General features: G+C 37.5%; 1 protein-coding gene across 2 annotated transcripts in view; it reads right to left on the bottom strand.

Annotated features, from left to right (window-relative positions):
- The window catches only part of kalrna (kalirin RhoGEF kinase a), a 156,159-nt gene that overhangs the window by 83,477 nt on the left and 47,487 nt on the right, over positions 1 to 25,195 (bottom strand). For both annotated transcript variants that reach the window (XM_026909922.3, XM_026909930.3), the window contains exons 2-5: positions 13,204 to 13,278; positions 10,436 to 10,550; positions 6,620 to 6,812; positions 4,529 to 5,041 (exon numbers count right to left, since the gene is read on the bottom strand). In XM_026909922.3, the coding sequence (XP_026765723.2) occupies positions 4,529 to 5,041; positions 6,620 to 6,812; positions 10,436 to 10,550; positions 13,204 to 13,278 (896 nt within the window). The remainder of the gene's footprint in view (positions 1 to 4,528; positions 5,042 to 6,619; positions 6,813 to 10,435; positions 10,551 to 13,203; positions 13,279 to 25,195) is intronic.

The raw sequence follows: 25,195 nt of genomic DNA, 5'->3' as shown, positions 1-25,195 counted from the left end.
GTGAGAGATGAGCTAATAGGATTGGGTCACTTAAAAAGTTCAAAAATCCCCAGACTAATTTCCCAGACAACACATAATAGGGTTCATGGAGATGAAGTGTGAGAACAGTGATATAGGAGTTATTTGCTTATAGAGTGTCGGCTCTTTCACACTACCATGACAACTAGTTGAAAGAGTGTGTTTTTAAAGTTAAAATTGATTAAGTGCTAATATGGACGGAGCATCCCTGTGTGCATATCAGCTCCAAAAGCATTTAACTTACCAGGCATGTTTGCTTCCTGGAAAATTTCTGTAATCAATTTGGTCTAAGTGACTTTGACATTCTACTTCTGTATCAAAGACAAAAAGCTGGATAAAATTATGGGTAACACTTTGTTTTTAGGAACAGTTATATGAGGTTAATTAAGGTCATATTAATGACTATTTAATTAAGTTCAAATTAGACACTTGTGCAAGAAACAACTTATTAAAACCTTGTTATACAAACTAAAAATATATTATGAATTATGATCCTAAATTCACATTAGAATTAATTCTCCATAGTAGATCTTTAGGTTCTGGGTAGCTTCAAGTGACTGCACAGCTAAAGTCATTATTACTCTATGTTTTTCATATTCTAAAGTTGAATTTAAGTCATCACTAATTAGGAAATAAGAAAGAAATAAAGTTTTTAATAAACTGCAATCACTTGATGCTACCTAGGACCTAAAGATCTAACATAGAGAATGAAGTCTAATAAAATGTGAATTAAGGTATTAATAGAGTGCAATGATAAATATTATTTTGGAATATTAATAATAATTACTATTTCTGTCTTTGACTCTACTATTAACGCTAATGCTAAAATAATCAGACTAACCTCTCAACTCAGTTCTAACATATCACACATTTCAAACATTACTTAAACCACACATTCAAATTCATATTTTACCGCAAATATGTTTATAGTAGTTAGAATGAACATCTGCCAGATTCACATTTCCAGACCACAATAGCATTATTTCTCTGCTTTCTTCATTATTTTCACTACATCAGATGCTTCCACAGAGACTGATCAGCCTCAGTAATATATTGATACGCATGGCTTCCCTACACATATATCAAAGTAGACTGACAGATTAATCTACTCAAGATAAGCTGAGACTGGATTGTGAATTAGCCTTATGATTTTACAGAATTGTTCTCTTCACACAATAAGGCTTGGCACAATGATGGATGAATAACTTTTAGCTTTGATCATTTCAAAACATACAAAATGTTCGTTGTCTTAACATTTGACTCTTGATTCATATTATGATTAAAAATCACATATTGTTCTTGAAAGAAATTTAATCACCACAGCAAAAGCCCCTTTCCTTGAGGCATTTCAGCCCGTCTGCCAGACTATTTCCCCAACACCACATCTTTATTGAAAATCTTCCACTACAGAGCATCGCTTCAAAACAGCTCTATGGACCAGCCCTAAAGGCATCCACCTTATGTCAAGGGAATTATCTCCAACCCAAAGTGGTGGAGATCAAACATGCGGTAATCAGAGAGAAGGAAGGAGGTAGAGTGAGGTCAGCCCCGAGCCCACACTCTTAAAGAGAAACACACATGAAAGTCTGCAGCCACTCCGCTCTCCTTTATTACTGTCTTTGATCTGGAACTGTGGAGATATAAGCAGTCTTCAGTGGGATTACAGTGAAAGGCGTTGAGTTCAACAATAGCCACTGAAAAAATCCCCTTTTTAAACTCCAAACGTGCCAAGTAATAAGTGTAGCATGAAAAGTGCTCCAACTTCTAAGAGCAGGTGCACCACTAAACTGCTGTAGAGCATGACAGAGAGAGGGAAAACAGAGTCAGTGTGGTACTGACAGAAAAAAGATTCAAAAGAAAACAGTGAAACAGTTAAAAAATACTAACAGGGCAAAAGAAAAGCTAGATTTTCACAAGAGTTGAGCAACTAGTGTTGTGTGTTAGTGTGATTCAAGCATACTGTATACACTCATATCTAACATATAAGCATATATGTCCTGTGCTTATTCCAGGATTTTTATTCACAGCATGCTCATCCATTTAACACACTTAGTACTGTTTGACTTTACTCTTCTACAGCTATATACTGTTGTTTATAATCCGGTGTCACCCAGAAAAGAACAGTTTCCCTTTCAAATTTTCCTCCTCATGCCATCTCAGGGAGTTTTTCCTTGCCCCTGTCACCTCAGGCTTTGCTCATTAGGGATCTAAATCTACATCCACATTTCCGTAAAGCTGCTTTGTGACAATATCTATTGTTATACAAAATGCTAAACAAATAAAATTGAATTGAATTGAATATACACATGATCCACTGCATGGTCACAGATAACACATAACATGCGTCTACTGTATGCCATACTGGATTATAGGAATTTTGAGACACTGTTCAGCTGTTGATACCTTGAATGAGTTCGCCCAGAATATGGCAATAAAATTAGAGCAACTAAAATGAACCAGGGCCATTTCCCAAAAAACATTGTTTAGCTCCTAACTGGCAGAGTGTTCAACACTGACTGCTGATCTTTTAGCTGTTTACCAACATATTGGAGCAAAATAAAGGCCTTAATTGCAGTCTACTGCTCTTTTCCATCTTCTCCAGGACATACAGGTGCATCAACATGCCAGACCTCAGACACCTCTACGAAAAGATGCATTATGGCTTTGTTCCAAACATATTAACTTCCAAGCAAGATAAAACAAAGTACTCCAAGTTTATTACTAAATTACACCCTATGCTGCCTCGTTGTTGTGGAACACTGGACGGAGAATTGCTTTATCAGAGCACCAAATCTCCACATACAACACAACACAACACATTTCATTGTTCCAGCCCAGTGTGATATCTTAGTATACCAGTGAATTTGATTTTCACTATTTTGTATCCAGTACAAGGACACTGAAATGTGTAATAATGTGCACACTGGGGGCTTGTCGTCTTTGCGGAGTGAAAATGAACAAGAAAAGCTCTATTTTCAAACCGGTGGAACCCTCCTGGGATAGTGCTATTCACATCATGGTTTCATAGAAATACTGCTATAACTTCTGTGGCTATCCATCCATCTTCTCTCAGATTTCGCAGATCACCGTGCTATGATTTTTCAGTTCTTATAGCTCAATCATTCTTCTTGGCCTGATTTTAAGCACTACACACCGCAGGAACAGAATGACTAATCCAATCTTGAAAGCTTGATTTCCTAGAGATTCACCAAAGCCGTTGATTTACTAAGATCCCAAATAAAGAGCACTAATTTGCATGTACAATCTAACAAAAATTGTGTGTGCAGTTAACGGAGATGTTGCAGGTGATTTAAAAGAAGTATTGCATAAATTATGTCACATGCAAAGCATGTGTAGCAAAACACGATGGGACATGCTGTTATAGGAAAATAATCCACGCTTGGGTGGTGTGATGTGTTACCACCCCAAAGTGGTTTATTTTCCTAAAATAGCACGTTCAGAAGTTCAGCAATTTGCCAACAATTCCAATTTACAATTTATTAATGAATGACATGTCGTGCTTTTTAGGCATTTATAGTTATATGAAATGTTATACCATATCGGTGAGACATGTTAGTTCCTGTTATCAGCTACATTATAACAGCTACAAAGTCGTTCTCTCATAAGCTGCTCTTTTTTCTCTCTCTCTTGAATTTAATAAGACAAAAAACACAGCTTGTGGGTATGCCACGAATATGCTGGCTGGTCTTTTATTTGTATATGCATGAATGTTTATAAGACCTTGTTATTGTTCTCAATAGTTATGATGAGTTTGTGTCTTAAATAGACTCCTGCGAGACTAAATTTGCCACACATATATGTATTTAAGTATAAAAAGTAATTAAAGGTGGTCAGATGCATCATTTTACTGTTATAATATTAAGTCATAATGTCAAGAAATGTCTTGTTATTTAGAGCTACTGAGATCTAATGTAGGTAACCTTTTTAAGTATAAACACCAGAAATACCTTATTCATTAGAACAAATATGCAAATTCAGAATGATTCAAAATTTGAAGTGCCACTTTTTATTTGTGCTACTTTGTAGGCTCTGTGTTCTTGGCATATTTTTAAAGTGTTTATTTAAAAGTGTTTATATATATACACACATATATATATATATATATATATATATATATATATATATATATATATATATGTGTGTGTGTGTGTGTGTGTGCATACATTATATATATATATATATATATATATATACAAATATATATATATATAAAACAGTAATAAGACTTTTAAATTAGATTTAAAACAATATTTTCCTAGGAGTTTCCTAAGACACCTTTGTTATAACAAAAACATGGTGCTCTTATTCTGTATCTGCATGAATGTGGAAATAATATGTATTATTTTTGTTACAAGGTAAGGGTTCTGTGTAGAGCTTCCTTTCCTTATTTAACCTGGTAAAGCACCACTGTTCATTTATCATCCTGAGCTATACTCTTGTCCAAAGCATGAAAGCTCCTGAAAACATAAACAGCACAAAGCTCGCTCACCTTCTCAGCATCTTGCTCAAAAAGCCGCAGCTGAAAACACTGATCCAACTTCAGTTTCCTCATGTGCCACATCTGGTGCAGATGCTGCCTGGTGCTATGCAGCTTATCAAGCAGGCTGGCGATTTTAGGCACCACACTCTGAAAGTCTGCACTGCCTGAGATGCAGTTCCTGCCAGAGTAACCATCACTGGAGCGGATGCACTGCAGCAGCCTCTGGCCTTCTCGGTCCAGCTCCTCCACAGGAGCCTTCATCACCTTCTTCTTCAGCTGTGTGTGTTCCTCGATAAGCTTGCGTGAGCCCTCCACATCCACTGGGAACTCTTTCTTAGCCAGCTGCTCCTGCAGCTCCTCCAGCCGTGAGAGGAGGTGCACAGCGCTGCCCAGGAACTCTTCGAGTGCCACTCGCAATTCAATCCACTCCTCATGATTGTATTCCAGAGAGCCCTCAAAATCGTCCGTTAACTGAGATGGGTCCACAAGCTTGGTCAGACCCTCCACTGACACCATGCTAGTCTAAGAGCAGAGAGAAAGAGTAGTGAAGTTATTAAAGGAAAATTAATTCTAGTGATTGCTCTTAGAGAAATACATGTGGGATGACTAAAGCCCTGGATTCACTGCACTTTAAAACTTTAAAAATCCTAACAGATTGGGTGTCACACTCTTCTTGTTTTCTACAGATTTGTACAGTGACTAATAAAATTGGAGAATGCACATTAAAAAACTGGGGACCGCACATTAAATAACTGGGGACCACAGACTAAACGATGGGTATCACACACTAGCGCCTAGGGATCACACATTACTCCACTTGTGACTTTCTGCTGAACTGAAACCCAACTCTCAAAAACAAGTTGGCGCTTGGAGACACAAACACACACAAAGCTGCCACAGCTTACAGTTGCTGATTGGGCGACTGTTTGTGTTGATACACACAAAAGAAAAGAAATAAACGTTATTCCTTGCCCCCACAGTTATGTTAGTACTTTGCAGCCAAGTTTTCCTCTCCTGAGGAGCTGCACTGCAGCTATGAATGCCTGTCTGATTTTATCTGCTTCCTGTATTTACTGTTTTCACAGTTTTCATCGGCTAATGACAAGATCCATACCAATCTGAGCTGTTAACCAGCATACTGTGTTTAGAGTCGGCTTGAAAAAAATCTAACTAAAAAATCTGAATATCATGACAAACATTAGAATCAATCACATAAAAAATGCTCTGATACCAACATCCACCACCAGGTGATACTATGTGACATAAGCCTAGTGTACTTTGCCGTGCTAATGAACAGACAATACAAACTGAAAGCGATCTGGAAGTACCATGATTAATCATCAAACCAAAGCAGACTGCAAATTGTGATCTGTGAAAATATCAAGAGGAGCTACTATAGCATTTTCTACAATACAAGTAACCTAACAAAACATCTTGATGCTATAAAGTGTATGCTCATAAGGCTATTCGTGAGCTTAGAACAATGATGCAAGCATCCAGAGAAACTGTCGTGTGTGTGAGCACTTCAGTTCTGCAAGCACCGATCACTGGGACATTCACGCCTCTTTTTCGCCAGGGTGTACACTTTGCTTACTAGTCAAGGTGCAGTTAACAGCACCTTGCATTAATTTTTAAAGACCGTGCTCACTGATAGTGCTCTACACGCACTGGTCGGCCACCCTCACGCTCTCTGTTAAAGATACTGTTTAAACACCATAACATCTTAAACATAAATCTTAGCATGTGGAGTTCACTGCTAGCAGCACACAGCAGTAACTAACATAAACTGAGCTAAATAAAATGCCCCATGATGCCCCTGATTGAGTAACACTAAGTAGGTTATTACTGTATCATCACTGGTACCACTGTTGACAAGTACCAAAAAGCATGTACTCGTACTTGGCGTAAAAAAAATCCAGGGACTGACACACCCCTGGTCAAAAAACAAAGACTTTCATAAAATGGTTAAAATATTTTTCCAATTTGGAAAATTAATGCTCTTTATTGACTTATATCAGCTAGCATACAGCATCTATGACATGGTAAACGTCTTTCTAAAATATAGCAGTTTTATACAAAGAATTCAGAAGCCTTCAGTACCTCAAAGGTGAATTTGGCACTGCCAAAGTTGGTCTTCTGCTTCTGCCAGAAGTTGTCAGGTTTGATGATGAGGGCGACGCAGATCTCAGCCGGGAACGCTTCCTGCAGGGTCTTCAATAACGGCTTAATCAGGTCCCACTTAGAGCCACGCATATCAATGATCACGGTGAAACCCCGCTTACACACATCCTCACTGAGGAGAGAGACAGACAGATAGAGAGATGGAGGGAGAGAGAGAAAAAGAGATGTGAACATAGATATGAATTAAAATCTAAGAGGCTACTCCAGCAAAGTCCACTACTTAATTAGGTAAATTAATAGCTTTAACACTTCAAGAAAAAGAGAGAGAAAGACAGAGATGGAGAGCTATTAAACGGTATAGCCACGTGTAAACAGGGTAAATACACAAGACAATTGCTGACAAACCTATTTCCTAAAGTGTAAAATAGAATGAAACTCTATAATCAGAAAATTTTCACATATTAAGAAAGCACACATATCAAACAATCTTTGAATAAAATTTCCCTATTTTATAAGACACCATTTCAAATATTCTTTGACATGATTATTCTACATTTTCACTGGTCTAAAAGCAGAGGTTACAATGGAGCCAAATGTCTATTTTTAGCATTTGCCTCAGTGATAGAACACTGCAATTGGGAGATAAAAATATGGAATAATTGCCCGCTTCACTGCATGTGCTTCAGTAGGCCTGGAATTAATACAGCACACAGTACATGTCCAAGGAACATAATTAGATTACACACAGGCTCTGTGATCATGAACAACTTAAGGCATAATAATTCTGATGTTCCCCACTCTCTATAGATCACTGATCTAAAAACAACAACTATGCATGTTTAAAATTTATTAATACAGCTAAGTGAGAACACATTATATTGAGGGCGGTGATGGTTTTGACTTTTTTTTATACAGCTCAGTAACTATAGAAAACGTACTTGATATTTTTATATGTGAAGTTTTGGGTGGTCATACATCAGTGTGTGGCAGATGGCCACATTCTTGCTATAGGTCGTACAATAGCCTACATTCATTCATGTTCATGTGTGGTGTTTTAATTTTCTATACACCCAAAGGTGTATACCATTCCTCCCCAACAAACACAATGTCAAATTTAGTCCCCGGTTCGACCCTGAGTTTGGGTTAGTGAAGTGTGTGAATGTGTGTGTGTATGTGTGTGCCTGGTGCCCTGCAATGTACTGGTGTCCCATCCAGAGTGTATTCCCCCCACAGGCCCAGTGTTCCTGGTATAAGTTCCGGATCTGCCACCATCCTGACCAGAGAATGAGTGTATTTTAACACATCTCAAGTTTACTATAGTTTGAACAATCAAAAGAAATTTAATACTGCTATACTAATCACCATCGTTCTGCTAACTAATTGGCAATTACATATTACAGTTACACATTCCACTCAGCTGCTTTCCTTGGCTTTACTAACATCTCATGTCATTAAAACAAAAACAAACATCTTATCCAATCCACATTTATTTTTTCTAGAATGTTCAGGTTGCTATCATAATCATTACAAAGTTTTGATCATAGTACCAGCATACTATCTTATTATAGAATTATCAACCAATAAATATCAGTTTCATTATCTTGATAATAAATAAGACTCTTGTCATTCTGACAACAAAAATTAACACACGAAAACATAAAAATCAAGGCTTTTTCAACAGGACTTAATCTACAGCTCAATCTCATGCACTTGCTGAGAATAGAGAGCTCATACCCTGGAGAAAGATACACTCAGTACAATCGATTTTCTGTACAAAGAACATATCAGTACCAGGCACTGTTACACCGTGATCAAACACTGACAATGCAACTGATGACGTCCTCTCTACTGGAAACCGAACATCTCGTTTTATTTGTGTATTAGTGTAGGTTCTCATAATTAACATGAGCTTCGATAAGTCTAATAATTATGTATAAAAGTGTACCATCACACAATAAAGGACAATAAATGTACACAACTGAGCCAAATAACTTATTTACGCTTTTAAACATTAAGAACAAATATGAATTTCATAAGTATGGTGCACTGGCATCCCATCCAGGGTGTGTTCCTGCTTCATGGCCATACTTGTTTCTGTTCAGTGGTTACTGAAAAAATCAATTAATTAGGAGAAGTAATTAAAAAAGAAAGTCATTTTGCAGATCCCATCATAAAGAGCTACTACGTTCTCAGAGTTTCTCATATTATTCTGATTTCTGATATTCTCTTTTAAACGCTTATTTAAAATCAGATTTTTTCTATTTGAAATCGCAGGCCCATTTATTATCACACTAAACACACACACACAAATGTAAAAGCAGGCAAACACACTGTACATTTAAAGCCAAGCAAAACACAAGTGTGGACACCACTTCCTGCTCATATTGTTTTTCCTTAACAAAACTGTCCATTGTTCAGCTCAGTTGTGCTTAACGTAAACATGCTACATATTGACCTTGACTGTAATCTTGAACCAGTGAATGCCACACAGCTACAGCCTGTACTCCATCACAGAGACATGTGATCTGATATTTAGATGGCCTAAAGCAGCCATGTAGGCGGTTATGAGGAAGGATACCAGCTGTCCAGCAAAGCTGCTTGTAAACCACAAGCTGAAGCTGGTCTCTGAGAGGAGAACAGGGAGTGACTGTGGGGGAGTGGGGCATTAAATATATGGATTTTAATGGATTAAAAAAAACATTCAGTACAGCACATTTACCAGTAATTATGTCATTTCATTTTACTCTTATTTAACAGTTAACAGTTAATTTAAAATATATACCTTCACACACAGTTGACCCTACATTTAATCAAGGGAAATGCCCAAGAGCAACAATAAGAATAGAGATTCGAGTAAAAATAAATGCAAGGACAATTCACTATGTAATGAAGGACGCCCTCTTTCACCATAATGTAACTGCAACAGCAGGCAAACTGAAGCAGCACACAAATCACCTCTACACTACTGTAACAATGAATCGCCTTTATGCAGTGAAAGCTATTTCACTCTGCACTAGACTTTTAAAGGCCATGTTGCAAAACCTGACTTTTTCATTCCCCATTACATTGTGTGAATTAGAAACAAAACATGGACAGTAAAAAGAAGCAGGATGGCAGGACAGGGGTAGAGAGTACCTCGGCCTGAAGCAACAAAGTGGTGAGTTGTCTACTTTTTTCTGGTCTTGTGGCTTATAACACACTGAAAATCTTTAGAACCGTAACCTGCCATTGCCCTTATGAGAAACACAATCCATGGAGAAATTTCTTTATTGTGACTATATTCCAAATAAATAAGTCTAATCTGCTGAGTTTTTTTTTTTTTTAGACAAGGACAATCTAAAAATTTAAGAATTTGCCTTGTTGTATGAATTAATGTTATTATAATCAGTGCCAAATCATGACAGAGTCATACTTACACAGAAAAGCCATTTTAAACTGCATACATATTTACTTTGGGCTACTTGATCTGGCAGGAACCCATGTAGAAAATGCAAATCCAAATTCAATTTATTTAAAAAGCCAGTACATAAATCAACAAATTGTACAAAGAGCATTCAAATTTGGGATGCAATTAATTTTGTCCACTTGGTCTGTGTATTTTCATTGCTGCTTTATTGCCCACTCAAACAATGACTATGTAAAGGCAGATAAGATGTCAGTCATTACATCTGTATCCTTCCAAGTCAAATACACTGTATCTTTGCCAATATAAATTAATCTATATATATAATTTAATATATATAGTGTAAAGATTGTCATTCAGTATGAATGGTGTGGATTTGTGTGGCTGCTCACCTGGGCACAGTGGACAGGTATGTGACTAGTCTCCTCAGATCCTCCTGCTTTATTCGGTCATGATTACTCCTAGCTGGGAAGGTCAGAATCGGCCCTCCTCTCTTATCACGGCCACCTGAAAACACAAACACAAACCATTCCCTTCTTGAGCACAGTAACTCATTAGTATGCTTCTAATTAATGATTAAAGCACATCATGGTGCTTTCACCTCCAAGGTCTTTCCTTGATGTGTGTCACATAAGCTAGATATTTAATTAATGAAGTACCTGTCTTACATGACAGAGGGCATTTCTTATTTCCATATGAAACTTCTTGGATGAAGCAGATTTTAATAAACTTGAGCCTGAATGTGGACTGCCTAGCAACAAGGACGTGAACTATGCAGACTCAATTTTTAAGGCTGTCTTTAACCTCTTTTGATGTTCTATTATGTTGGAGAGAATAGAAAAGAAACCATGAGAAAGAGGATAGAGGAATGCGCTGATTAAGAACAGAAGGAACACACACACACCGAGTAAAGGGGAGAAGAGACTCATCTTCTGGGAGTGATCGCGCTGACATATATGTACTGACACTTTTAGGGAGTGCCTCAACTGCCAACTGTGCCGTATGTGTCTGATTTACAGTACGCATACACACACACATCCTCCCTGACAGGTCGACTGCTCCATCACTTTACAGTGCTAAGCAGCACTGCCTCGTTCTGGCACCAGTCCAGGCCTACGCTGCTTTTCATGGGGATGATGCGGGCAGACATCACAGCTGAGAACACTCCATTATATTTGGGCTAAAATCGTCCTTGTAAGTCACATGAGAGTGATTCCTTCCAGCGCCCAGCACACACACACGCACACACGCACACACACATGCAAGCACATTCACACTCTTTTCTCTTCCCCCAAGGTCTTTACAAGGACTGCTTAAAGTTAATGTCCTCCTTGTGTGCACTGAAGTAATGCAAGTAAAGTGAGTTCAACACAGTATTTAGCCCTTTATGAGAGTCTCTCCCCTGCCTACTTATCCCCATCCTGCTCCTCGTGTTCCTCTAAAAGCTTCGTCTGGCCTGATTTACTCTCCTCATTAACAAAATGAGGCAGAACAAGACCAGAAGGAGTAGCAGTTAAGATGCAGGATTCAGATTTTAAGCCTTGAATAAAAAAAATCTTTTTTTAAAGCAAAAATGTTATTGTGGTAACAGACACATCACAACAAAACACACATTATGTATTATCCTCGTTATGTTGCTTACATGATGTGACCACATCAACCTCTATTATGCTAAAAAAAATCGGTAAAAAATCGTTAAAAAAATCATGTATGCGTGGTACCTGTATAATACGTGTGATATCACAATTCTGTGGGTCTCTTACAATGTTACTGCCGTATCACGGGTTGAGGGTTCGAGTCTCAGGTCCGGCAGGGATTGTAGATGGGGGGAGTGAATGACCAGCGCTCTCTCCCACCCTCAATACCACGACTGAGGTGAGACCCTTGATCAAGGCACTGAACCCCCAACTGCTCCCCGGGCGCCGCAGCAAAAAAGGCTTCCCACTGCTCCGTGTGTGTGTTCACAGTGTGTGTGTGTATGTTCACTACTGTGTGTGTGTACTTGGATGGGTTAAATGCAGAGCACAAATTCCGAGTATGGGTCACCATACTTGGCCACATGTCACTTCACTTTCACTATATCATTTTCTATACATTCTTTTAGGGCTAGGTAATACATATAATAATATAATAGTATAATAGTATACTCTGTACTTTTATACCATTGGGCAACTCCATTGTTGTAATGAGTAGCTATTGTGATGTTGTGATATAACAATACATAAAATTAAAATACAAATAGAATAATTGAAACTTGATAATGACACAGTGTTTGTGTGATTAATTCAGACCCTTAGCAGCATACAATGAAACAAAAGCTGTGCAACAGAACCTAACAAAATTAAACATGGTTAATTAAACATTAGCTCTCTGGCCAAGCTGGTGTGATTTTCAAGGAGGCAAATCTGAAGCACATGGCTTTTCATTTTTTTAATATCCCATTCTGCTGTTAGCTAGTTGTGCTGTCAAAGTCACATTCTTTTCTTTAGCCCTAGACTTTTTCTGAAGCCTGTATTCTCCACTACAGAGTGTCATATCTGCAGCTATGAAATTCCCGATCTCCACGCTGATTTCTTTAACCTGGATTGAATCAGCCAGGAAATGCTGACTTAAAGTGTCTTAAATGTGTGTATGTGTGGCTTCATGTTTTCATAGTTCTACTGACCGACACAGAAGTGTGATGTCAGACATATTTGTGGTACTAGTGCCGGTGTATTATATACATATTTGACAGCTTCTACACACAGTGACATTCCAGTCCATGAATCGCTGGCCATCAGTGTCATAACTTACCGGGAAACCGAAGGGCACCAGAACTTAAAGACTTTTTAAAATCTAATTTTCACAGCCATTGCTGATTTTCTAGGCAAAGTTAAAAAAAAAAAGAAACATTTCCACATCATTTTGGTAAAACAAATTCATAGATTCTTATATTTGAGGTGTCAAATTATGTCACAGGCAAAAAAATTTTATGTCTGTTCTTCTCTGACTGTTTGCCAGAATTCAGCCACACAACTGTAGATCAAACAGATGAATGTAAAACACGTATTTTTTTTTTTTTTACTTTCCTGTCTGATAGTTTATCTGAATCACCTACACTTGTCACAATGAACATAAAGCAGCTCTGCATTTACAGTAGCTGCTTACAGAATCCACTCACCTGACACAAAGGCCACTTTATCTTTCAGCACATGTAACACATCATTGGCCTTTATCCCTTCGCTCCTGTAAGATCCTGCAAACAAGGGAAAGGGGGACAGAAGGAGAGATTACTCAATCTGCTTTCATCTTTAATCTCATTAGCAGATTATTGCATTCCAGCACAGCCACACAGACAGCAGGAGCAGTTCAACTAAAAAAGTCTAATTTAAATGATTCTGCAGACTTTATTTGATGACATATTTCCCATTTAGAAAGAACTGTTTAAAATATTTTTATACAGTATGTGCGAGATAAAATAAGAAAATAAAAAACGAGACACTTGGGCAAGGAACGCCTCATTCACAAGAAACTTCATAGCAACAGACAGCAACAATGGCAGGCGTGACGGACTCTGGAATACAGAGCTACACACACACATACACACACACACACACACACACACGGTTTGTGGTGTCTTTTGTGTTTGTTGGCAGGGCATGGAGTGTGAGTAAGTGGAACATGTGATTGGTGGCTCAGTGAAGATCTGGAGCTCAGCTGTGCCGCAGACTGCTGGGTTACCAAACTACCGTCACACACACTGCCAAATTGGCTGTGCTCTCAGGGTAGGAGGGGTGGCATACTCTCTCACCCCTGTGACACTAGCCAATCGTGGGCACCTTTGAATTCATGTATACAGAAAGGGCAGATAGCTAGCCTTCAAACTCCTAGATGTTGTACCATCACCAACTTCATAGCTGTTGTATTATAGGGGAGAGCTGGTGGGTGAGAATTAGTAGGTGACCAAATTGGGATGAAAATGGGGAAAAAACTCTTGGATATTGACAAGAGCTTATGAAGAGTACACAAGGCATTGCCTTCTCCAAATATAGACACAAGTTGAATAATAGTTGAGCCAGCCTTTAAATAGTTTCCCTGTCCTGACAACTGCAGTCCAAGTAGAACAAGGTTGGTGCTAGATTACATCAGTAACCAATACTGCTGATGCTGTCTACCAGGATCTGATATTTCATCAGTTTGGAAGTAAAGCATGTGTAGAGACAGTCCTAAAAGGCAGACATTTTCCAAGTACTAATTTTTAATGTTTATTTAAAAAATTATCGCAAGTAATTTGGTGGGTTGCAGAAAAGATTTTCTGTGATCAAACCTGCTCTTTCATACTACGATATCTGTATGTCTTCACTGCAGTTTATAGCATTTGATTACTGAGTTGAACTGAGGTCAACTAAGCGATCATGTCTGGAGATGTCTTCTGCAACACCTGCTGTTCGGGATGTGTTTTTCTTTCTCAGAAATCGGACGTAGGGTATAGTAAGGGTTACGTTTTGACAGCAATTTATACTTTGTTGACAGAGCTAGTCTTGATAGTAAAAAAATATCCAGAGGCACACACATGATGACTACACCACTTTTCTGTGTTCTTCAGTAAGACATAAAGAGCATGCAGCAGGAAAATGGAGTGCTTGCTGTCTGTTTTAGTACCGATTTCCTCGTAGTAAAGCCCAATCCACTGCAGGATGAGTCTACCACTAATATAGATCTAGAGAGTGCAGTAAATCTCTCTCTTTCTCCTTACCTCTTGGCCTTCCTTTTCCTCTCTTCTCTCATCTCACTTTCATCTTTTCAACAACTGTGGCTTTTCTATCTTGCTTGATCACTCAAGCTGCCCAACTGTCTCCCATCTCTCTTCCATTTACCCTCCTGAACCATGCTGGTTTGGAGACAAATGCCTTAAAGGTCCCAACACTCCCTCAAAGATAGGGGGAGAGAGAGCGAGAGAGAGAGATACACATACACATAGAAATGATAGACATAGAGACGAAAAAGACACGTCATCAGCACTCTTCAGAATTGAGCTGTTCAAAACACTCCTCACTTAGTGGCTCCCTAAAGACGCTGAATACTTCACCTTTCAGAGGGGTGAAGACATGTAACAGAGAATCAGTCTGCTAATGAACAATTACTTCAAAGACTTGAAATGCAGCATGTTTCTGAGAGGAAATGAAGTAGATGTCAAGTGCAAAATGTTTAATTTACCATGTAGGAAATGATTATGCGGTACATTTGCAGAAGCAATGGGCAATAACATTAATCTGTAGATGATTAGAAAGGGCTGTGATATGGACATAAGCAGAAAATAAGAGTCACTTACAAGGCTGTGTTTTGATTAAAAAGAAATGAGTTATCAGCTGATCTACACTGTGTCTAATTAAAAAGTAAAAAGCAGGGTCCAGTTACAGTAATTATTAATAAAAGAAATAACAAATGATAGCAGATAGCATGCAACTTATCATGGATAGAGAAACAGAGAAAATGTTGTAAAATGAGAAAATGGTACAAGAGAGACAAAACAGAGATTTACATACAGGCATAAAATAAAAAGATACTACTGAGACAAAGATAAAGAGGGTGAGAGAGATAAAGAGATGGGATGTATAGAAACAGAGAGAGAGGGGTTACAACTTTCCCAGATCAATCTCCTCCAGTCTGTATGAGGCCCTCAGAGTGTGTGTTTATTCAACACTCCTCCTGTCCTCTTCTCTCTAACATGTCTGTGATCCTGGTTAAAAGCTCTCTTCATTCTAAGCTGCTCCTCTTCACAATAAGTTATAGCCTTGAGTCTCAGGTTCTCTCTGTCTATCACTGATCACCGATGTATATTTCATCCAGAAATGCACCTTTTTTCCAGAGTGATTTTATGAATCACTTCATTTTCTGTTTTATGCAGAAATGACATAGGAATGCACAAATAAGAGAGAATACAGAGTGCAGACAGGATATCTCTTCCATCAAAGTCAATAGAAAGGAAGTGAAGAAGTCCTATGTGTGTGTTTGTTTTTTTTTTTAATTTCAGAAAATTACAGGACATCGCCTCAGTTTGTGCCGTATGTATCGGCTACAACAAAATTATTTTGTTGAACGCTAAAGCAATGAAACCCTAAAACAGCTGTTCCGTTAGTAAATAACAAAGTCAAATGACGTATTAATCCAAACTAAAAGGAAGCTCATGTCTTCTTCCCAAGAGCTCAGAGAAATTGCACCAATATATCATCAATGCTATTGGATAACAAGAATGGCTTAATGGCTTTCCGGTTTCTTGTCATTCCCCGAACAGACTATTTATCTGTTTAATAATTCTGTCTTTATGAGAATACAGGGTGTACATTCATTCATTATCGTTCTAGTGTTTCACAGAATGAAATTCAGAAGTAATTAACTTTATCAGAATAGCCTGTTTCAGCAAAGACGATCATTTTAGAAATCTGAGGAAGTCACATAAAGTCATTTAAATGTAGAAGATCTCTGTAAGAGTGGAGATGTTCAGTCAATAGGAGTGCAAGGAAATGAAAGTGAACAGTGGCATGAATTTGATTTGGTGCAGTCAATACACAATTAATGCTTATAATTTATTCTGTGTCACTGAGTGCTTGATTCTGAACTTTACTAATTCTTTTCCTATGTAGAAGGCTAGGAGTGTGAAAGAACTGCTGGCAGATTGTTGATAATTAGCTTGTACATGTACTCTTGCTGCATGATGTGATGTGCCTGATTCTGACACACTTCTACTGCTGTGGCTCCTCACGTAGTTTATACCTAAGGCTCAGCCGTGTTTCAGTGGGTAATCTTACTTGGATACTATATACTTGTACCTAAAAACTGCTACTGTAATCATAAAGACTTTCCTGTGCTCATCCCAGGGCTCTTATTCACAATATTCTCACCCTGAACATCCTTCAAAAAATCCTTTCAAAACATTTAGTATTGTTTGACTTTATCATATATATGGTTATAGAAGAGTAATGATTTATAGTATACTATCCAGATTCACCTAGAAATGGATGGATTCATTTTGTAATCTGGTTCTTCTCAAATGTTTCTTTTTTGTTGCCACTGTCACCTCCTTGCTCATGAAGGATCTAAATCCATATCCTTTGAGATTTCTGTAAAGCCGTTCTGTGACAATATCTATTGTTAAAATCACTATATTTTAAAAAATTGAATAGTTTGGTAAATTTGAAGTCAAGACGTGTCTTGTATACATGTTCTTTGTACATGTCTTGTGTATACATTCAGTGTGGAATGGAAAGAAAGAGATTTATAAGCAATTAAGTTCACACATGTGCACTACACACAAATACAAGCAATGAATGCAGTAGTCCTCTGCAGCAGATTGTGTGTTGTGTGCTATAACACTAATCTCCTATTAGCACTGGCACACTGTAAGTTGTGAAATAATACATTTTTGCATTTGCAAATGAGAAATTATTCCACTAACAAAGTCATACTATGCAAATGATACCTTAATGAGTGGATTCCAGCTAACAAGAAAACCAACAAATGAGAGCAAATGTCCCGGTGTAAGATGGGAAAACAGGCAGGGTCTTATCTTTCAGGGACACTGATTCACACATATGCACACACGCACAGATAAACTGACAGAAAAGGCAAGTCTACAAAACTACCCCGGCTCCTTTTCTGTTGTCAAGGGGACAGTTACCCTTAGCAACACATCTACAAAAGAAATGAGGTCAAGCCCCTCACAACTGACATAAACCACTCAGTTATGCTCTGATTTCACACAGCCAAATTCAGACACATCTATTATAATTACTATTTGAAATATAGGAAAATTATCATTTTAATAGATCACCATTGCTCTGTTTTCCTTGATGCAGGGTGAATAGACGGAAATAGCTTGGATGCCTTGTATGGCACTGCCAGACAAAAAAGAAGGATGGCGGTGCTGTGTATGTTTGGGGTGGGGTGGGGGATGCCATTTTATCTAATCCACAACCCAGACCGTCTGGGTTTGCAAGGCAGAAGAAATCCTCTTAACCACATCTCCATCAGGCCCCAATAAATCAAGACACTGCAGCCATACATCCCTCCATACAGAATAAAGAGTAACATGGCCCAGTGCCCACATCCTAATGGGTCTGTATGTTGAATCAATGATCACATGTGTTACTTACTGCTCTTTTATGCACTATATCACATGCACATAAATCTATAGCAAGCTGTGTGTCTATTCTAGCAGATAGGATTCATTCCAGGATTCATGCGTGCTTGAGTTTTCCAATAATTCTTCATCATTTACGTGCATTTACATTCTTTAGGAATTCTTTAGGAGTGTCACATGCCTCATTTGGTAAGTCAATATTTCACATCTTTTTGCTCATTACATCCAAGTCTGAAAAAAATCTACTGGAAATATTTCTCAGTATATTAAAAAAAAAAACACCTACTACTCATTATCTATTTTCTGAATGTAATAATTGGGCCTATCAATGCCTTCTCATTGTGGATGTTGGGTAATTACTTAAAAAGCATGGATCACAGCAGGACCCCTTATGCATTACATCTGTTGGTGTTAATGCATTTAATTATGAGCCTCTAATCACCCATCTGCACCTGCTGACCACAGAAATAATGAGGTTTACCACTGGCTGGCACTGGAGAGATGCCAGCGTTCCTTTTAAGAGACTCGCAGGCTGCCACTCCATCAGATACGGATCACAAAACTCATGACAAGATCAATTTAAACTGGCCTTTGTGCATGAGCAATATTACAATTTTTCAAAGAATTCTGAAAACGCATAACTAAAATAATGCTTCTAGGCACTGGCAGAGTACAGATACTGTTTAATGACCCAATTCTTTAAAAATGAAAGCACTGGTGCTATATATTCTATAAGTCATCTGTGTGAAGGAGCTAGGAATTATGGGAAGAGTTGACAAAAAGGAGGTGCTGTCTTGATGTCAGTGACATAGATTAATTTAATTTTATATTAGTTTTTGCTCATTTTCATGAAGGATTCCAATATTCTGGCGATGATGCTATCTCTAGTCTCTAGTCTAGTTTAGGAATGACAAAGGGGGAAAGGGAAGCCATTCTTGATGGCACAGTGACAGGTAGATGCAGCAGCAGCTGGTCTGAAAGCTGGAAATATATGCAAATGAAAGGTTATAATGAATTACAGGCCTGAAATGAATTAAGTACAAATGCAAACTGCAGAATGTTTGGTACCACATACAGCACAGACAGAGAGAGACAGAGAGAGATGAAAATGATTTCCAATAATCATCTGCACTGCAATCCCCTGTCATTACACAATCACCACTTTTACCATCCACTGAAAAATCACTCAGTTTCTTCTAGTATCTACAGAATCACAGTGTTCGACTGCACCCTCTTTTTCTATACACTATCCTGTATAATCATACACTGTAAAAAAAAAAAAACTGACTGTAACTCTAAACATATTCATAGTAAAGTACAGTAGTATCTTATATAGCATGAACTAACATAATCCAGTAGATTTGTCATTTGGGTGATCTGTTTTAAGATAGCAGCTTACACTTAATACAGGATACAGATGAGCTGATGGTTAAAAGTCTAGCTCAACGACCCAACTGTAACAGTGTGGTAATGCTGGGATTTGAACACACAACCTTCTGAGCTGCAACACAAAGCCTTAACCACTGAGCCACCACAACACAAAAAGCATTTTACACTATGTAAGATATTACAGTAGTTTATTGCAAATATTTTTACAGTTGCTTAGTGTAAAAATTATAGCCCTTTTTTTTCTACAGTGTATGATACCTGCTGACTAATCTGCTGAATATCATTTTCCTAATACCTAATAAAACAGCTTATGAAAATGAGAGAAAGCACACTAGAGACAGGAGAGTCAGACAGAGGAGGGGCAAATGAGACTAAAAATCAATTTGCCACCAAGAGGGCCGATATTTCCCCCAGCTACCATATCCTACCACAGCACAAAACAATCACTAGACTAGACTATTATAATGCAGTACACAAGAACCTTACACAGCGCAATCGAGGCAGGGCAATACACATTTCAGCTAGAATCAGCTACGCTGAAGTCTTCATTCCCACATCTCATTATCCTGAGGTGTTCCATCATATTAGCCATAAAGAGCTTACTAAAAACAAAAGGAAGGCAGAGCTAAATATGAATCTGGATATATTCCTACATACAGTCGTTCACAGCAAATTGCTAACTAAAGATAATCATCTCCACCGCATCTGCACTTGTCTGTAAACAGTTTAATTTCTACTCTAATTTCTCTGATTAAATCCTGGAACATATCCATATTCATATTTAGTATGTTCAGAGGGTAAAGGAATAGAAATTGCTAGCACACTCCCTAACAATCTGCCTCATTTTTGTTATATTTGGCAGAGGGATGGATCTACCACAGCTGCCACCCTGTCCATGGCACTTACTGGCCTAATTGCCATTCCACTTCTGAAGTCCCTAAAATATAACAAAAAAATTTTTACTAAGCACTATCTGGCTATTCTGTCAAAAACCACTATCTGGCTATGCTGCCAAAAATCAATTATTCATGACTGGGCTATTCAAGACTTTTTTATTACAAAGCTGTCACTAGAGGTGAGTAAGGAAAAGATAGGAATTCTAGCCTTTTCTCTGTGCAGCCAAAGTTCAGCCTGAAAAAAATGAACAATTAATGTATACTTGAATGAATATGGTAATAGTACAGCATGGTAAAAGCATAGAAATTCATATTGCCCATCTTTAAAATATAGCCCTAGGCACCAAACATACAAACATGACAAATCTATTACTACAATATAAGATGGAAAAATCATAAATCTACAGTGTGCCACCACCACCAACACACCACCACCAACACCAGCAACACCACCACCACCTTCCTTTCCCTCCCAGACCTCTAGTCTGGAGCTTATGAGTGGTATCTGATGAAAATGTAGGTCATAACAGGACATAATGATGATAATAATAATGTAATACAGTTTCACACTGCTCTTTTCCAAAATTCTTTTATTTTAAAATTGTAAAAAGTATTTCACTTCACATCAGGCAGTTGGTAATGTTTGTGTATTAAACATTTGATCATTAAAGCAAGCATGTTCTTTTTTTTTTTTTACGTTAATGGCTTTACTTTAGATGTATCTGGAAAAAAGTTAAGATATATTGATAGTATTTTTGAAATGAATATTTGAGTAAGGTATGAATATGGTCTGGGAAAAAATGAATAAAGTTTGGCCAGTAAACTGTAGTTAGTTCAATGAGACCCTTAACAGATTTATTGAAAACTTATTTTAGACACATTTCCATGATATCAATGTTGTGAACTTCTCGGAATAACACAACTGGTATGTTAACTGGTATGTTATTATTTTCACATTGTTGGCACCCATGAAAGAAGTAGTGCTCTCCCACCTCATAAATCCTGATTTCACCTCTACAGCCTGCCCGTGTAAAACTATAGATCTTTTTAATATGCTTTTTGTGGCACATAACTCACTGCCCTCTGTATAGTTTGATCAGCAGGAACATAATTCTGCACCTGTGAGCTTGCTAAGGGTTTAATTTCCCTTCTGTGAAACATGCATTAAGACTGATATACATCAGAGGGCACTTGCCCGCTCTCCTGATAACACTGTGAACAATGTACGGGTCGTACAAGATTCAGGAGTAGTATTACCCACTTTTTCTCCATATACTGCACCACTCACAAACACCTGAGTAGCGGCACTATTTACATTTCAAAGATTCTGTGATTGTGAAGTCTGACAGTCATAGTGTATAAAGCATAAAATCTTTGGGAGTGAGATATTACAGTAAAACAGCACAGATTACAGAAATCAAACAATAGCTAAAGCTAAATAAACACAGCAATGTGAACAGCTAGAAATAATACACAGTAGCTTAATCTACTCTAATCTACTCTTAATCTTTAAAGTGCATCATGAATAATTAATGAGAGTAACTTCTCATAATTTATTGCACGTATTATCCAAATTGACATGCAGGTCTTTTGTAATAGAAAATATACCCATAAATCTTGAATCTCCTGAGGATTTCCTTGAAAGAAAAGACAAATGGCATGCCCTACAAAACAAAATCAGCCAGGGGGCCATTAGGATGCAGCCGAAGCCTTTCTGAAATCTGTCTGAGAATCTGATTCTAGCTGTACTGTTATCAGCTTTGAAAGTGTATTAATGCCCTTTCTCTCTCATCTCACTTAAGGTACAATTCCAGCAGGAAATCAGGATATTTCTGCCTCTGACTATACAAAATATAATGTCATATTTACAGGAAAATCAGTTAATGAAAGATGACTAGGCATTCCTGATAAACACAGAAGTGAATCAGTCACAAGAGGAGGAAGACACACAGATGCACAAATGCACAGACAAAGAAAGGAGAGAAAGGACAAAAAGAGCTAATCTTTTCTACCGAAATACCTGTGTTTCGGTTGGAGCTGTACAGGCCAGGCATCATGCCACTCTCATCTCTCTATAATCTGAAGCTGTAGCGTGAAGTTCCACTACGTAGTTCATGCTCTGCTGTGCCCAAACCCAGCTCTTTACCTATCACTGTTTCACTGATAATTCATTAGAGCTGACCAATCAGTGGAATACCATATGCACATGATAGGGTGGGGTCGGTGACACTGTGAGTGTGTGTGTGTGTGTGTGCACACGCACACATGAGTATAGACAAGTTCTAACTTATACTATATATTATTATATATATAATAATAATATATAATATTATTATACGTTTGTCCACTTGCTGGTATTACTGCAAAAACTGGCCATGTGTGGAATCAGAATAAACATAAATACACAAAATGACCCACAAATGTATTTAGTTAAAAATAAATAAATAAAGCTCTGATGTTATATGATTCACTCATTCTAATATGTTATTATTTCTATAGTAACAACTTACACAGGGAACTTTTTTGACATTTGTTAATGTGTGTAATTGTTGATATGGTTTTTCTGTGAGGAGCCATTTATTTAGCAATTTTGAAAGAAGTCTCCAGTATCAGCGCTTTTTAACAGTCAGAGGTAAAGCTGTAACTTTAAGTTTTCTGACATGGGAAAGTCTTCAAGATGGAGGGCTGTGCAGTTTCTCATTAACACTACAAGCTGCAAAAGATAGAAAAAAGAAAGGCTGGTGAGGGAAAGACTGTTTATAGCTGCTATAGTGTAACCGATGACAGGAATGACCTCGCTTCGTGGATGTTGAACAACATTAACCGTAACTATAAGTGGATAAAAAATATGACGTGTCATTCTTTAATAAATTTAAAAAAAAAAAGTTTTTGTTGGCAAACTCTTATTCACAAATATATCTGAGGACTTTAGCGTTTCAGGCGTAGCCTATTCAACCAATCGTACCACGCCTATATTCAACCCTGTGAATAAAGGTCATCAGGTAGTGCCATTTCAGCACAGCTGGGCTTTTGTATGTTGCCTGTTTTGTATAATGCTCTGTCCATGTAACTGCTGTTGTCCATTTTTCTGTAGGATGTAAAGTGGCTATTGATGTGTAGCCTGTTTGCTTGGTAATTGCAATGTTTATATATCATTGTCTCTTGTCATTTCCCTTGTTGCCTATTATATTATTAAAGCTGTAGTCTGGTTGTGTTGTTCCCTCTGTGGTCTGCTTTCCTAACTTAATTAAAAAAGCCTTTATAAAAATGGGATCTGGATAAAGTTAAAAAGCTGCACACTGATTTCTTGAACTGATGCTCTGCATACTAAATATCTTCTAAAGCCAAGATGAATTACAATTCTTAAAATAATACATAATAGTACGGTAATAGGATATTATGATAATAGGGATAGTATTTAACCTTTCAATTAACCTACTTAAACTGACTTTAAAAGACATCAGCACACTCCTAAACCAGTATATATAAGTGGCAGTTCTTATTTTATGGGGTTTAGAAGTGATTTGTACTGCTTGTCGTTCACTCTGAGCAAAGCAGGTGACAGGGAGATTAACACAACGAGACTGACATATCCACGGACACAATGACAACAATAACAAAAGCAAATACACATCAGCAGCTATGCTTAAAATTCAAATGAAAAAATGTAAAAGAGTGATACCTATATTTGAATTTAAATGCTCATATCCACACAGGACCAATGCAGATTCAACAACGTGACAATGAATTTAACAACACTTTCAAATGTTTAGATGTACACATGCAAGTATACTTTATTTATTTATTTATTTTAATTAATTTGTGGACTTCCATGGAAATTATTAATTAAAACGGTTGTCTATGTAAGAATAGTTTTTTTTACATAAATACATCTCTAAATCATGTTGTGGGCATTTATCTTTAATGAGATATTTCATTATGGTGGATTTGCACATCAGTGTGTGTTTATGCATCTATGACTACACAGATGTGTGTGTTTGTGCATCTATGACTACAAGTCTGTGTATCTCTGAGTTACATAATGTGGTAAATTATCGATTTCTGATCAATGGCTAGAATTCTCTACCAGAACCTCACACAGACACACACAAACATTGTTTTTTCTATCTTAACTTCCACTGACATAATGATTACTGTAGCTAATGCTATGCCTACACCTAAATCTAACCCTACACCTAAATCTAACCCTAGCCTTAATCTCAGTAATCATTCAGTAACTATTTTGGTTCTTTTAGTTTTTCAAATAATAGCTATAGCACCATAGATTTGTAAAGACTGGGTGACTGTCATTGTAAGGACATTTGGTCCTCTTTGATCCACAAAAGAGCAAACACACACACACACAATATCAGACACACACACAATATCTTTTACTATCTTTGGGCCACGTTTTTTTGCTGTCCAAAAAGTGCTATTAAAAAAACCCTGGCATCTGCAGAGGCACGAATTACACGCAGGTAATTTCAATAAACAAATGGGCCACCCAAAAAAGCACATTAAGCACCTGCGTAAGCCAATTCTGCATAAGAATATTTTTTTTATCCCAGGTAAATACTGATGTATGTTCTGAATGTAGGTGGGCAACTTTAGTTGCCAACTCTTGTAGGACCCTTTTGAGGTCAGTGCATTGCTGTATTATTGTAGCTATAGAATGCTACACCTAGCTATAACTCTACGGCAACCAAAAGTATGTTTTTTAAATAAAATGCATTTTATTTATGTAGATG

This window comes from Pangasianodon hypophthalmus, chromosome 5 (assembly GCF_027358585.1).
Source record: "Pangasianodon hypophthalmus isolate fPanHyp1 chromosome 5, fPanHyp1.pri, whole genome shotgun sequence".
NCBI classification, from domain to species: Eukaryota; Metazoa; Chordata; class Actinopteri; order Siluriformes; family Pangasiidae; genus Pangasianodon; species Pangasianodon hypophthalmus.
The sequence above is the reverse complement of the archived record's forward strand: the minus strand, read 5'-3'. Positions and strand labels throughout refer to the sequence as shown.